The sequence below is a fragment of the Jatropha curcas genome, chromosome 5 (genome assembly GCF_041381405.1).
Source record: "Jatropha curcas cultivar XTBG-Jc1 chromosome 5, XTBG_Jcur_1.0, whole genome shotgun sequence".
Lineage (NCBI taxonomy): Eukaryota > Viridiplantae > Streptophyta > Magnoliopsida > Malpighiales > Euphorbiaceae > Jatropha > Jatropha curcas.
In genome coordinates this window covers 23,816,510-23,832,857 of record NC_143155.1, presented here as the reverse complement: position 1 = coordinate 23,832,857, position 16,348 = coordinate 23,816,510, and the positions used below count along the sequence as shown (strand labels likewise).

General features: G+C 33.8%; 3 protein-coding genes across 4 annotated transcripts; 1 reads left to right on the top strand and 2 right to left on the bottom strand.

Annotated features, from left to right (window-relative positions):
* Positions 1 to 373: 373 nt before the first annotated feature.
* On the bottom strand, positions 374 to 4,056 carry LOC105649775 (plant/protein). Its single transcript, XM_012236550.4, has 7 exons — positions 3,708 to 4,056; positions 3,475 to 3,624; positions 3,177 to 3,398; positions 2,419 to 2,540; positions 1,966 to 2,129; positions 891 to 1,045; positions 374 to 793 (listed from the first exon to the last, which is right to left on the bottom strand). The coding sequence occupies exons 1-7, from the start codon at positions 3,939 to 3,941 to the stop codon at positions 695 to 697; spliced, it is 1,146 nt and encodes a 381-aa protein (XP_012091940.1). The 5' UTR covers positions 3,942 to 4,056; the 3' UTR covers positions 374 to 694.
* Positions 4,057 to 5,624: 1,568 nt separating this feature from the next.
* On the top strand, positions 5,625 to 10,050 carry LOC105649773 (SPFH/Band 7/PHB domain-containing membrane-associated protein family). Of its 2 annotated transcripts, none has more exons than XM_012236548.4 (6): positions 5,625 to 5,989; positions 7,522 to 7,713; positions 7,847 to 7,967; positions 8,651 to 8,742; positions 8,831 to 8,927; positions 9,420 to 10,050. In XM_012236548.4, the coding sequence occupies exons 2-6, from the start codon at positions 7,525 to 7,527 to the stop codon at positions 9,776 to 9,778; spliced, it is 858 nt and encodes a 285-aa protein (XP_012091938.1). In that variant the 5' UTR covers positions 5,625 to 5,989; positions 7,522 to 7,524; the 3' UTR covers positions 9,779 to 10,050. The 2 variants fall into 2 exon arrangements, with proteins under 2 accessions (XP_012091938.1, XP_012091939.1); XM_012236549.4 differs by lacking the exon at positions 5,625 to 5,989 and adding an exon at positions 6,441 to 6,676.
* Positions 10,051 to 10,762: 712 nt separating this feature from the next.
* LOC105649772 (mitochondrial outer membrane protein porin of 36 kDa) lies at positions 10,763 to 14,286 on the bottom strand. Its single transcript, XM_012236547.4, has 6 exons — positions 14,035 to 14,286; positions 13,867 to 13,934; positions 12,869 to 12,979; positions 12,080 to 12,166; positions 11,663 to 11,871; positions 10,763 to 11,369 (listed from the first exon to the last, which is right to left on the bottom strand). The coding sequence occupies exons 1-6, from the start codon at positions 14,081 to 14,083 to the stop codon at positions 11,063 to 11,065; spliced, it is 831 nt and encodes a 276-aa protein (XP_012091937.1). The 5' UTR covers positions 14,084 to 14,286; the 3' UTR covers positions 10,763 to 11,062.
* Positions 14,287 to 16,348: the final 2,062 nt, after the last annotated feature.

Sequence of the window (16,348 nt, the reverse complement as noted above, 5' to 3'; positions counted from 1 at the left end):
GAGCTTATATTTAGCACTTGACCTTATAAGTACTTTTTTTTTCATTTATCAAATAAATACTTTTTTTCAATATTAGTTTTTCAGTTATCAAACAAATACTTTTTTGTTAATATTAATTGAGAAATATTTAAAATTTAGATCAAATGTCATGTGTATTTATCACTAAACTAATAAACTATGCATGAATATGCACTAAACAAGCACTTAATACTTCAAAATACTTGGCTTTTATATAGTAAAATATAGTAAATAATAATAAACAGATGATCATAAATGGATAAAAAGGAACTGGAACAAGTCAATATAGTAAATAATAATAAATATATGATCATAAATGGATAAAAAAGAATTGAAACAAGTCAATAAAATATAGTTTGATTTGTCTTCTCACTTGTGTGAGAAATAAAAGATCACTTTTATAGAAAGTAAAAGACCATTTATATAAAGAATGAAATGTATCAAATTCCAGTCTTCTCCGCGTAGAACTATTATTCACAAATTTGGTGACAGAAAGAAAGAAGTACGTTGCTCTGAGCATTATGTATACATGCAGCTTACAAGTGCATTTCTTTTTTATCAATTTATTTATATGTTGCTTACACATATACACGTGTAGCATCCTGGCTTTGAAGACCGCCCACGGTGGAGCCTCAAGGCTTAAGGCACTAAGTGATTGGCATACGTGTAATGCATCTCATGTAGCCCTCCGTGTCAGTTGATCTTTGGATGTGCTCTCGAAGATCTTATCAGCATTTCCAACTTCAAACCCATCTCGCCTGTGGAATTCCTTAACCTGTTCAAGTTATTAATAATTAAGTTAACCAAACAAGATTTATGCAGTTTACTTGCAGTAATTGACACATTTCTAGACAGTCTTTTAATTATAATACCTCTTCCTCTGGTAAATTTTTATATTGTGGCAACACAAGGCGTTCAGCAAACTCAATGTATGAACAAGGAACTGATTCAGTGACACCGTCGGAAAATTTGAAACCTATTGTATCCGCCACAGTTGAACTTTGTAGCAGAAGGCCATCGGGGCTCACTGGTAGTGGAGAAAGTGAAATGTTCTAAGCATCAAATCTCTCGGCAAAAGGATTCAATATCTATAACTAATATATGATGTAGATGTCAAACAAATTTATTAATATACAGTACAAGTCACTAACAAAATGCTTAGTCTACAAGCAACACAAGTAAATATGCAGTCACTCAATAATTTCTGTCAAGCAAGATAAATTATCCAAATAAAAAAAAAAATTATGTTATGAGCTTAATGCTAAGCTAGTATTCTTGAAATTTCTATATATTGTCAAAAGATGCAGTAAGGCCTTTGTCAAGCAAAAACTAAGCGGGGCCCAGCTCCATCTAAGCGAATTCTCATTTCAAATTTATATCTGCATTGAATGAAGAACTGGTACAGAAATTTGAAGTATACTATCAACTTGTTCAGGCCAGATCGCATGTATCATATAAAGCAACATTTAATCCAGTTCTACTGGGATATTATGCTGCTAGGCATGAGATTTGAGGGGTGAAATTCCAGTTAGCAATTTAAACCTTGGAAAATCCATTGAGATGTTAGTTAATTAATTAAATGCCTGCATGGGGCTCATTTATTTTCCCAAAACATCAGACTATAGCACTGAAAAGCATTCTGTTTTGTGGGAACTTCATTATCGTCTACAATTTCTGCCCAGTGACCTGTTGGACTTTGCATATTAACCAAATGAGGAGACCAAGTTCAGCTCATATATAATTCACAAAGATGCCAATTATTCATCCGTAAGCATATTCCCATGATAATTCTAGTCATTTGTTTGTATGAGCACAAAATAAGAACGGAAGTGTATGCATAAATTTCCTTCATATAATGAACCATTAGATCCTTATAACTCTCTCTCTGGAAAGCAAAATTAAGATTAAAAAGGGAAAGGAGAAACAGTGAACAAGCTACTAACAGACCTTTCAGAATGCCCCCCTCAGAATTTAATTTGAATCCATTCTCTTCAATGAACTTATTGAAGTCTTTGATACTTCTCAATTGAGATTTCAGCCAATGAGTGGAAATGGTAACATGGTTCAGAGCATAACCATTGACAAGTGTCCAGGCAGCATATTCACTCTCCCTTAGGGAAACCAAACACAAGACTTCAAAAAGAGTTTTTCAAAATACAGTGCAAGTTTATTATTCCAGAAAATAAATCACTACAAAGCAATATACAAGTAAACTGCTAAATCACTATGAAGCAGTACAGAAGTAAACTGCATGAGGCCCTAAGCATAATAGTCAATTCATAATAATTGCATCCTATCAGCTTGTGACAATGTGTAAATTTTCATATATTTACAGATACTCGTATGGATACAAAGAGTGGTATTTTACACCAAATCTGATGCACAAAAAAGACTAATTACCTTGCCAATTGCTGAAACTCAGAATACAAGGGCTTCTTCCATGTCAATGAACCTAAAGCACTTGCCAGAGCAGCATATTTACATCCGCTACCAGATATTTCAATATATTTTTTAATTATTTCCTGAAAGAAGCAGTTTCAAGCACGTTGTAAGTTATAGGCTACATTCATAACTGTCAAAGAGATCAAAAGATGAAGTTATATAAAAGAAATTGCATTTTTTGTGAGGGACAGGTAATGAACTCAAAGTACTGAATACAGTTATGACCTAAATTATTCCATGAAACATGGATCTTGGTAACCATATTAACCAAGCAAAAACCATATTTTCCTTATGTCTTACAGTATAAGCCTTGGACGATATGTTCTGTATTCAAATCTTCGAACTGAAATTGAGCTTTGGCAAGCACTAGCTAATTTCTTTCATATAACAAAAATTTGACAAATGAATCCATTTGGTAAATCGTGAAAACCACTAGTGACACAAGAATCAGAAATGAAATGGTTTTCAACTAACGAAACTTTCACTATTTCCTACTCTAAACAATAAACTTATCAACATCTCATCTCAAATACCACTCAGCATTTACTCTCGATCCATCCATCAACAAGAGTACGCAAAAATCCGAGTTCTAAAAAACGCATAAGAGTGGCAAATGAAATAAAGGTTCATTTCAAAGATGGCAAGCTTTAAGAAAATTAGAAAGCAAATACCTTCAACCTAACTATCAGAACCAACACAAGTACAACGAAGCTCACCTGAGCTCGTGGACTCATCTGATCTACAAGAAGCTCCGATATGAAAACTCTCGGCAGAGGTCCATTAATACCACTGCCGGAGCCAGACTTAGAAACTGCACTACTAGGCGGCGCAAACCACAGCGCTTTCAATTTTTTCGCAGGAAATCTAAGCTCCTCTTGCTGTGTATATCCATAATCCAGGAAAATACTTGCCATTGAATCAATTCCGTGACCATTCACCTATTAAGAGAAAAAGTGGATACAAAATTACTTCTAAACAACAAAAGATTGTCACTATTACGATTGCTGTGATTACCCCAAATGTCCTGAACGCAACATGATCATAGCAGATTCTCTCCCCGTCAACCGACTGAACCAGCTCCAATACAGCTTTCGCCGTCGGATTCCTGTTCAAATAAACGGTTTCCATGCCCGACAATACACTCCTTAAAAACGATTCATCTCCCTGCGATTTCCAGAGAAATAACTAACAAATTAAAATGAACGCTGAATGATCCACTGGCGAAAAACAAAGAGCAATCAGATTACTTGAGAAGATGATTCGGTGCATTCATTTTCCGATTTAGAAGCAGAGACAGCGCAGAGACGGCGTTGTTGTTCTTTTCCAGTGGAAACGAAACTACACGAAAATGACGCATTCTTCAAGGAAATGAAACATCGGGAATTGAATTGCAAGGAGGGAGGGGGTGGGATAGACAGAGAGGGGGAATTGAGTTTGATTGTAGATGAGTAGACGGAGAACATTTTCGTTGGAAGTTTCATGAATCGGTTTTCGAATTCTTCTTGAAAGCTTTTCTTTCTGTTAATCTTATCTATTTCTGTCGTTCCTTTTATTAATTTTGATATTCATGCCACGTCTGTTCCGTCTTACATTCAATTCTCAGCGTTGCGTAACTTGTCCATTCAAAATACTTAAACCAATTAACTATTTCCAATGTTCACGAAAAAATGCAATTCACTATATTATCCTAAATGGGCATTGTGGGCCTTCCGGCCCTGAAAATTGGGCCGTCTTTGACGAAAGTCTAAAAGACTTTGTGTTGGGTCTTTCGTTAAGGAAAGACGGACCTAGTCCATATTTGTTCAAACTTCAGATACACGCGTAGCTTTAGATTTATCAGAAGGAAAAAAAAAAAGCAGTATTAATAAATAATTTTCAATGTCCAGGCTGTTGGAAAATCTACTCAGACACACTAATACTTATCCAAAAATTTATTGGCCAACTTTCAAGCGTGAGCTGAGAAATTTGAGACTTGGACACAGTAATGTCCACTCCTGATTCAACAACATCAATAGCCCCATGCCCCACCTGTGTATTTAAAATTATTTTAGAATATATATCCAAAACTAAAATTTAATGTCACCAATCATCTATTTATATAACTATATAAAAAATAAAAAGTGAAAAATATAATAATGAATGATACTATTAAATTCAACTCCACTGATATTAGTGGTGAAATTAGTGAGAACTCATTCATTTCCTTGATGCATATTGCATCTTAATGTGTATGGACCGCTATGTCATAGTCTACTATTCTGTCTTTATGCATACGTGGACTCTTTTTTTTTTTTTTTTTTTTTTTTGCACTGGACATTTTTATTTACGTATACTAATGTCTAAGGAATATAAATTTCCACGAGTGAGTGAGGATAATGATTTTCTTTTCTTTTTACTTTTTCTAACAGGACCACTTCTCATAAATTTTGGTGCCTGTCAGTCTCAATCTCACATATAAAGAAAGCTATAAGTGCAGGAAAACAAGAGAAGAAGAAGCTATGGTTTTGCATCATTTATAACTATTCGAATATTCACATCACATGTTTGATATTTGGCATAAACAGGAAAAAAAATACCACTCCTTGGTTGATGATTGGTTGATGGTAAATAGACTAGAGAAGTGTAATTTATTAAGAAATACATAAAGTATTTGTGTTTGATTTTAATTCTACTTCGTCGTTTTCCAACTTCTTTTATATAAAAGAAATAACTTTTTAAGTATGCCTAAACAAATTGCAATTATCTAGTTAAATATAATGAATTTAGCGATTTGTTATATTATTTAAATATGCTTAAATTTGTATTATGGACATTATCATCTTTTATAATTTGAGAATATTTACTTCTACAAAGTTGCTTTATATACTGAACACGTTTAAATAATGCTTCCTGAAAATATAATTTTCTTGGAACTGAAATTTCATGAAAAATATACTTCTCAAAAAAATAGACCATTTTGAACAAAATGACACATTAGTGACTAGTTAAAATATCTTTAATAATTATATAAATATTAAAACATTATTAATAATGCTTATAATATTATTTCGGTCTTTTGGAGTTTTTAGAGAAGAATAATAATAATAATAATAATAATAAAGCATTTCACTAAGAAAATAATAATAATAATAATAATAAAGCACTTTAATCAAATTCCAGTTGGTATGATCAGTTGTTAGATCTTAAAAAGGCAAATTCCAAAAGTTGGAGAACTGAAAACCAGATCGTAAAAACTAAAAGGACGCGCTCTCTGTCACTAAGCTGAAGGCTAAAGCAAGCAGATAGCCAAAATACCATGAAAGGAAAACCATTTGGATTCTTCTGTGGCACTATTCTACGGTTTCCTGCTTGTCGTCTTCTCAGAAACTACAATCCCTTCGCTTAGAATTTCCCTTCGAATCTTACCTGTTACGATATATCTCTCTCTCTCTGACTCTTAAATTTTCCTTTCTCCATAATCCAGCGGCTTTCGCACGCGTTCATTGAATCTGTGCACGGTTTAGTAATTTCTACTTCGAAAGCTCGATAGGTAAGCCGTAAGCAAAAAGAGAATTTTCAATGTCATAGTTTCTATTTGCTAAAGCAAGAACAAATAATTAGGGCTTGGATTTTTTAATCATAGTTTTTCATTCTTTTTTTCCTGATTATTGCGGTTTTTTCGTGTAAATTCTTGTATTTAAATTTAAAATTATTTCTTTTGTTCTTATCCAGTGTGTGTGTCTTTAATTATGGTTAGATAATTATTATTTAGAGAAAGGGACTCAGATATAGATATTTATTGTTGACTAATCAGCGTTGAAAATTCGCTCTTTATTATTATTAATTTTTTAGTTTTTAATTTTTAAAATTTCTTGTGGATGTCAGCCTTATTATCTTGTAGCTTTCTGCAATGTCCAGTATCTGTATAGGGATCCCACAAAGTTTATTGCTTTCACATTTTAAAATTTTAATCCTTCAATGTATACATACATATATATTTAAGGACCTTGTTGTTCTTTGTCAATATTGCCTGCTTTTAGTATCTTGCTGATTTGGTTTCTTTATAAAAGATGAATCTATTTCTTTTTAGGTGTTATTTGGAAGGCTAACCACATCTCCTTTTTTTTTTTTTTTTTTTGAAAATATTTTTCTGATATTATTTAGAAAGTGTTATTACATATATTATTGATATAAAGAGGGTTATGGAGGTGCTTCTTGAACAGTTGGTGGATGGCTGGTAATACTAGTGTCTTGTAATTTTGGTTTTGCTATTAAAAATTGCAGTCAACAGTTTTAGAATAATTTTTTTATGTGTTTACGGCAGCTTAAACTGTTTACCAGGTGTGTTTTAGTATCCTTTATAGGTTATAAATTTGTGATGCTGGTAGTTGATGTGGAACAACAATTCTGAGCTGCAAGCCTTTATTGCTTTAGTGATTGTTGATACATTTTGTTTGTTTTCACTGTTATATATCAATTTTGTGGGAAAGGTTGATGTTTGGGAAGTGATCTCACCGTAAATCAATTGTTGATCTCACTGATCGTCATCTAAATTTCTGTTGTTTTCTCTTATTATTCTTACTGATACCTTTCTTGGTTTTGGCATTCAAACATGGTTTTATTATATTTGTAGATTCTTAATTAGTCAAGTAATCTTAGTTCAGGTAAGAACATGAGGGCGAGAGAATTGCTTGTGAAGAATTTGTTCTTGTTCTAGAGTTTCCTGTCTATTTTGTTGTTCTAGTGAACTGGATCATAGATAAAACGTTTTGGGGATTATGTGAAATTAAACTTCATATATGATTGTTTCCAACTCTCACAGATCAATGTATTGTTGATTATCTTGTGAACTAATGTAATCACCATTCTTCTGTACCTTTTGATTTCTCTAAAGACATGAAAATTTCTTTGTATGCTTGTGCAACACTTTGAATATAATTAGGGCACTTGGATAGTGTTGCTTTGTTGATGTGTTTACTAGGAATGGTGAGAGACGTGCCATTAGGGATAAGCAAGCATCTGTTGCTATATTCAGAACTTTCAGTAGATTATTACTGATCTTGTTTTACTTGTTTTTATCAGAAAATGGGACAAGCTCTGGGTTGCATTCAAGTGGATCAGTCAACTGTAGCTATCAAAGAAGCCTTTGGGAAGTTTGACGATGTCCTTGAGCCTGGTTGTCACTGCTTGCCCTGGTGCTTTGGCAGCCAGTTAGCTGGTCATCTCTCTTTACGTGTGCAGCAGCTGGATGTTCGATGTGAAACCAAAACCAAGGTCTGCTGACCACAAAATCACCACTAGGAAATTAGCAGGAAAATATTTTGTGGGATTCATATGATAGCATATTGTGGAAATTGGATGCAAGTATCAGTGGCTGTTAACTTCTTATATATATTTTTATCCTCAGGATAATGTGTTTGTTACTGTGGTTGCTTCTGTTCAATATCGAGCACTGGCAGAAAAGGCTTCAGATGCTTTTTATAAGCTCAGCAATACCAGAGCGCAGATCCAAGCCTATGTATTTGATGGTATGAATATTTATTTAGCTTATATAAGATTTAAAATTTCAAAAATTCTATTAGTTGCTTTAGCTCCCTTTCCCATCCTCCTTTTTCTCTTGGATTTCCAGTTCTATCTAATTTAGTTTGTGTCCTGATTCCTGAAGTAGCACCATAGTTAGATTGCTGCAATCTTCTTCACGCCATTGTTAACAATTATGGCAATATGATTTCCCACCACCGTGGAGGTCATTAAGATAATCATTTGAGATAATGTATCCTGCAATTGAAATGGTGTATCTTCTATCAAAATAAGGAAATTGAAAATAAAATTTAAGTTCTGTGATCAGGATGTGCTTTCTCTGAATTAGAATTAGACTGATATTATGAGGACATCAATTCTTCGACCATGGTAATTTACATGCTTTATTTTCATTAACTTAGAGGAATGGAAAGATTCACAAGGCTTAAATTGCAGCTTTTTTTTTTTTTTTTCTCTTTTATGGTTTGTCTGGTTTTGTGGACTGTTGTTGCATTTTATTCTCTTGGTAATTAAAGGTTTGTCTGAACACAAGGGCTTAACATGGGTAAAGAAATTTTTTCTAGATTGAGCTATAGAATGTTCATAAGATTGAGTTCTTTGATTTATTCCTACTAGTATATGCTTTTCTAAATTTCATTACAGTTACTTATGTTACACCTTGCCTTTTTAGTTATTAGGGCAAGTGTTCCAAAATTGGACTTGGATTCAACGTTTGAACAGAAGAATGACATAGCAAAAGCTGTGGAGGAGGAACTTGAGAAGGTGCTTTCAGTAGCCTTTATTTGGTTTAGAATTAATCAAATCACGGTTCTCCCTGTATATACTTTTTCCTTCATTTGTGAATATTTAGGCAATGTCACATTATGGATTTGAGATAGTCCAGACTCTTATTGTCGATATTGAGCCAGATGAACATGTGAAGAGGGCTATGAATGAGATCAATGCAGGTATAGCATTCTACTTTGCTTTGCTCCTCTCTTTCTTTTCTTTAAATATTCTTTTCTAAGAGTTGTTTGCTTTAAATCCAATAATTCATTCATTAGATGATTTGTCAACATGAATCCAGTTTACCATCCTAGGCCGTTTTGTTATGGTGGATTCAATTGAGTGGGAATTTTGGCCACCATTGGCTGTTTCTACTCTGTTGTTTAGTCAAGTGCAGCGGTTTACAGTGATGTCATTTCTTAAGCTTTATTCTTTAATCCTGCTACGGTGATATAGTAATGAATAGCAACAGAGGAGAGCTCCCCTATGTAATATGCCTGGGCCATTTATGGGAAACATGGCCTAATTGGCCATTATGATATAGTCTTAAAGACTTGATAATTTTATGTCTTCAATTAATTTTTTGATACAAGGACATGAAGTCTACAATTAGTCTTGTTCAACCTCAATTCCTGTAAACTGATCGATACAACTGTCTCTAATTATAACAACAGCGGCTAGATTGAGGGTGGCTGCCAATGAAAAGGCTGAGGCAGAGAAGATACTGCAGATTAAGCGAGCTGAGGGAGATGCAGAGTCAAAATATCTGGCAGGTCTTGGTATAGCGAGGCAGCGCCAAGCCATTGTAGATGGGCTGAGGGATAGTGTTCTAGCTTTCTCTGTGAATGTTCCGGGGACAACTGCAAAAGATGTCATGGACATGGTTCTGGTAACTCAATACTTTGACACCATGAAGGAAATTGGTGCATCTTCAAAGTCTAACTCTGTTTTCATCCCTCATGGACCTGGTGCTGTGAGAGATATAGCCGCACAGATCAGGGATGGTCTTCTTCAGGCCAACCCAACTCAGTAGTGTTGCAAGTTTCCACAGTATGTGAAGAAGTTTTAGTGGTATTGTAAAGAGCTCTGATATGTGAAGTTTAGTAGTATTGTATCGTAATAGACACTTTGATCTATTAATGATGACTCATTTCATTCTATGTTTCATAGAGTTAGTACTGAACTTAAGCGAATGATCCTACGTGGAATTTATATTGAACTTGGTGTCTGTACATGATTTGCAGTTGACATGAAAATATGTATATTTCTCGTAGTCTTTTTTAAGCAAATAATATTCTTCTATGATGGATCTGGTCTTGTGTTTGGCATAGCAGAATCCTTCACATCATGTGAATTCCGACATACCTAGCCTTTAGTGCAATCCGTACTCTCGTCCAGCTGTTTGGTATTGTTGTTTGTAATTTTTGGTTTTTGTTTTCCGACTGTCATCGAATAATATATCATCAAAAGGATATATTTTTTTATTATCTAATTGCTTAAATTAGAAAAACAAATTGCTACAACATTTGAGACCACCAAACAATTTTTGCAATTTGGGTCTCGGGAGGACATCGAAAACAAACTTGTTACAGCGTACGATGTGGGCTCACATCAGCTTTTTATTATATTGTCTGTGATTGGTAATGGCCGAAGCAGATTCATCAAAAAAATAAGGGAAGCTGGGCAGAATGAGAAACGGCTACCACCTATCTAGCATGAATCAGCTGGATAAGGACCAATCCGTACTCTGAATCACTTGGGATGGAGGAAATCTTGAAAGCATGTCACCTCAGCTTGCAATTTCTCAGAACCAAACCAGCAGCAGGAATTCAGTTCATGCAAACTACCAAAAAAAAATTTCAACCTACTTGGACATTGAACTGGCATTCTTCAACAACATTCTCATCCAAGCTTTTACCCCCTCTATGCTCTGACAAATAGGCATAACTATGTAAATAGCACACACACACACAAAAAAAAAAAAAAAAGGAAAAAAAAAAAACAATATTAAAAACAATTACATTGAAAGAAAATTTTCATTTGAAATATTTTTGCTCAAGACCATGTATACCCTCTGTTAAGGGCGGAAGCACCATCCAGAAGAACAAATTGAAGATGGTTCCTGACAGAACTAGAATTATTTTCTACAACCCATAACCACCAAAATATGTTCGACCCAATAAGACAACAGAGACAGATCGAATGTTCATTTGAACAAGAAGCCAATTGTCACTTTTTTTTTTCACATTATTGCTGTACCCTGCTAGAAAAAAGCAAGCCCAGCCTCCAGTTACCCCAAAAGTAGATATTGCTCAATCTAGGGCTTGAGAGCCAAGGCCAATCCAATCTTAGCACTCTTTTCAATTGCCCTTGTATCGACCTCTCCAGAGATCGTGAAAAGCGACTTGAGGCGCCACTCATGCTGAATGAGAGCACTTGCTATGCCATAGTTGTTCGCACGAGCCTTCACAGTGGTCAAGGGGTCAAGTGCATGCTTTGTGCCAATAGTTAGCGTGTTCTCATTGCTTGAAAAGCTATGGGTCAGCTCGGCACCAACAGCTGTATCGGTCAATGGGCTCACTGTGTGGTAATAGGAAGCATTAAGGGTATCTCCTTTATCATTCCTGTGGTCATCATTTCAAAGAGAGTGAGAGAATAGACAACATGGATAATAAAAATAAAAACAAAAATAAACGCATGACCCAAAGATAGATACACAAACGGCGCAGTCAATGACTTTAATAATTCAATAAGATTTTAATTTTATACTCAAACATTTCATCCTAAGCAAAAGAAAGAAATGCTCCACAATTTATCATCTTCAAATGTCTAAAACTTCAAAAGCATTTAATAGAACACACCAGTCCAACTATCCAAGTGAACAGGTATCCCCATTTCAGCATAAGGAACTACTCACAATGTCACTGATGCAATGAGGTCAGCATTGGTATAACTCAACCCCGCATTCAATTTGGTGAAGTTCCCAGAGGCAGTGTCAAATGAGAGATCAGTCCCAAGAGCAATAGTACTGTTCCCAACCACACCTGAGAAGTTAACAATGGGATTTGCAGTCAATCCAATGCCTGTACTTATCCCAGAATACTCATGCTGGTATTGGAGGTCCACCTGTTTCCATAATCATAAGTCAGACACTATAGATAGAGTAGCAACACTCGACATCCTACAAGTTATGATGGGACCAGAATTGCAGCGAGCAACTAGCTAATCATAATTGATCAGACTCATACAATACTCCAGCCAACCAGCATGTTAAAAAAGATTATAGCATGATGAAATTAATGTTTTAAAAAAAAGTTGGCCATAGGCTGCTTACCTTGCCAGATCTCTGATCAGGAATCTTGAAGCTAAAGATTGTCTTGAGTCCAGGAGCAAGATCATCAATAGTGATGGTCGTGAAAAGCTACAGCACATAATACATTAGCTGAGTGATTAAAAAGAAAATTCAAATGGATACCATGCATGATAAAATATAATTCCAATTTGGTATAGGATAAGCGCCAAAAGGAACTCCTTATTTTGAAGAACTTCTAGAAGAGCTAAATTACATCCAGATAATTCAATGACGTTATTTACTTTGACATCGTGGTTATCTTTCAGATCTTTCTCCGAAATAAAAATGTATTTCTTAATTATCCTATAACCTGCTACCATATAAATTCACATCTGCAATCCTGCAGCAAAAATATGAAAAACCAAGACTAAAGGGTGCTATCTTGATGAAGTTGCATTCCTTAGCACCAAGGTATATTAACGAGTCACCCCAAAGCAGAATGGTGGTCAGTCAAACCTCCTGTACATGCCACTAACTTTATAACAGGCATTTCAACTTTCTATTTTGTAACTCTTCAAATTTTGAAATGGAAGTTTACGTGCTACTAAAAATGTAAGCAAGAATCACATATGAAAAAGTTTTGGAGATTAAAATAATTTCAAGCAGCATCTTGAGAACTGAAGTATCACATAGTTTCCTATGCCTTAGAATAGGAACCAGAAGAGGATACAAGTTTTGATACACAACAAATTAACAACATAAAAATTAAATATGAGAAATCAAAGACAAAGAATTAGAGTACAAGTATCCACTGAAGATTTTGCAACTTACATTGGAGTTTGTGTCCACTTTTACATCAGTTGTGATATTCTTGTTCTTCAACTGACTGCTTACATCTGCCAAAAACAATTCACCTTTCTTAATTCCAGTTGAAGTGATTGCCTGAAAGGGAAAGACTAAGCATCAGAAAACAACAAAAGGTAGCCTACAGCATGTGAGCAGAGTAAAAACCAACAATAGAAGAATTAGTTCTTCGAAATAAAATAAGTTCAAGTTATACTGCAACTATTTTTGCATGTACAAAAGCATAAGCACAGACTGAAATAACCAAACACAAAAAAATAACAGATAAGGCCACATACAAATATCCAGACCCATGACCACCAGAAACCCTCGTTAGGTTCCTTATTTAGGCAAAAGTTACCAGTGACGTATTAAAAAGTCTCTAATATGACAGTAGAGTGACAATGATATACTGATTTTAAACCTAACATTTAACAATCCCTTCCAAAATAAAGTGACCAGATAGATTTAGTGGGTATGCATTTTTAGTAGTTTCAAACCCCAGTCCCCCACCTCTTTTCATCTGGGCATTATTAAAATTATCAAACAATATCAAATGCACAACAAGAGGCACCTAATATATAGGGTATAACTCTGAATTTTTATTGCCTAAAATGTAAGAACATGCAACAATAGAAGGAATCACCAAAAGAATGAATGAATCATTATGCATCAAGTTAGATAAATAAACAAGTGTGAACTACTCGCACAAATGCTGATAAACTAATGAATAAACAAAATATCAATTAGCTAGGTTTGGAAAACACATTAATTCTTACTACTTAAAGAGTCATATAGTGCCAAAAATTCAACCGTGAAAAAATCGAATAAAATCTCAAAGAAAAAAGACTTGTTCAGTTTTGAATTCGAACAAATAATCAATTTCTCAACAACCACCAGAGAATAAATCCCCAAAAAAAATCATAATAATTAATCTTCAAAAAATTAAATTTCAAAAATCTTTAAAAAAAAAAAAAAAAACTCACGACTCCAGCGGCGGTGTAGGTGGTGAAGGTGAACTTGTGGTCGCCCTGGTAATCCTTGTAGAGAAGATCTGCAAATTTTGAACAATAGACAACACAGGAAAACAGAATAAACAGTAAACGATCCAAAAAGCACCGAAGCGAGCAAATAACAGAGGGACAGTAGTCTACCTCTGGCTTTCTTGCCAATATCGGAGTATAGACCAGGGCCTTTCCCCATGATTTCCCGAGAAAATGGAAAGGAAAACTAGAGGAGAAGAAAATGAAGGGTTTATGCGTGCAGAGAGTCCAGAGTACAAGTTTTTTCTGCTCAAACCGAGGTACGAGGAGAAAATGGGTAAATTCGAAGAAAGAAAAGAACCCTAATATTGTTTTGTTGTTGTTGGTCTTTATTGCGAGTTGATTTGAACCGTTGGATCTTTTGGAGCTGAGATATTCACTTTCGTGGCCGTAGATTTTGACTTGAGAAGGAGGGCTTAGGTGGTTGTTGTTGTGACCTTGAGAATCGGGACAGAGAGTACTTGAGCATATTCGCCTTTGCAATTTCGGTTGCGTTTTCAGCTGGACTGTTATGACTTAAAAAATTTTTTTTGAAGGTAATTAAAAAATATTTGAATAATATTTCGATCCGAGAGTGGAATATGTATAAAAAATTATTTAAAAATATATCTGAATAGTATATTTCTATCCGAGTTGGAATATGTATAAACAATAAAAAAAAATTGAAAATTTGATTTAAAGTTTTAAACGAAATTTTTATCTATCAAAAGTAATTTAAAATCGTACGGCATATTACTTTTTATTTGCTGTATATTAAAATATTAAATAAAATAATTGGACTCTCATTCTTTATTAGTAGGTTGGACATGGCTGGATGTTTTTAAATAAAATCAGACTCAAAAACTTTAGGCCCAATCTGGATTGGATTTTAGGACCCGTGCTTGGTCCGGCCCAAACAATTTAATTATGTAAAAATTGGATTCGAATTAATTTTTCAAATACAAAAATTAAACATCCTATAATATACATGTTTTTGATTTCTGCATTAAAAAAAAAAATATATATATATATATATATCCTCTTAGCCAGGAGGTAACAAAAAGGAGCATGAATTATATTATCTATAAATCCACAAATAACACAAGCTGAATTAATTTACAAACCTCTTGAATTATATTATTTATTCGACGAACTGTAATATCATATTATCAAATATATTTTCATTGTAATATGAAATTGTGATCAAATATAATTGTAAAAAAAAAAAAAATCAATCCAAATAATTTTGCAAAATAAATTAATTTATTAAACTTACAGTTAATTAGGTCAATTTGAAGCATATACATCATATATTATAATTTATAAGATGAATTTGGTTTAGCGTCTCCAATTTGTTTTTCTTCCTTTTTTTCATTTTAATGAGACCTTTTTGTTCTTTAACTATAGAGTGTTATTCTCATTTGAAAATATTATCATCCTTTGGTGAATATTTCAATTCAATGTATGAGTAATGTAATGATTGTTTAGTTTGAAGAAGCAAAAGTCAAGTTGGCAGATGAGTGGATATGATCAGTTATCAAGTTGAAGCAAGTATACTTTACTGGCCTGACAATGGCGACAGACAAGTGGCGAGTGGCAATGTATCCCAGTCAGCTTCCCGACAGGCAGCCAGCTGATTGTTCCGTGTCGGATTCCCCATCCCAACGTGTACCGGCTCCGGTCAACTTCCAATCATAGTTGAGCGTAGAAAAAATTAGTTTAGCTAAATATTGCAATTAAAATTTTATATAATCTTTATTGTATACTATTGATTACATTTAAAATTAAAATAAATGTAGCCTAAATAGTTTAGCGTAAATGAATAAAAATATATACTTGGAATCTCGTATAAAATCTTTATTTTATTAAATCTTTTTGGGGTTTGATAAAATGTTGTTGACCCTTATTATTAACGCAAAGACGATCAGTTTCTCCGCTCCTCATAGCTGATGTATTTACTGCTTTTTGTCCTTTTTGCACTCTAATAAAAGAGAAACAGAAACTTCAACCGTTCATGTGGAAAAGGCAAATTTCTCGCCGAGAAAGTGGTGGAAGCATATCATCATACGTCCGATATATTAAAATTGGAATGAAAATTAATATTGGAATTACATATCCAACATTTGTAAATAATACTTTTTAAGTTCTTGTTTGATTATCGCGAAAACAAAGGAGGTAGAAAAGTAAGGAAACTTCAAATTACATTTTTTGTGAGGGTGGATTAAGAGTTTACATCTAAAAGAAAATGAAAAAAATATAAATATAATATTTTTTAATGTATTTTATATTTATCAAGGTGAAAATGCATTATATGAATTCACTGAGTGTATATTCATTACTTATATATTTAGTTAATTATTAATAATCGTTTTGAGAAGATAATAACTTATTTACGTTCATTTATAGTCCCATCTATGAATTAAATTAATGAAAATAAATAAAAATA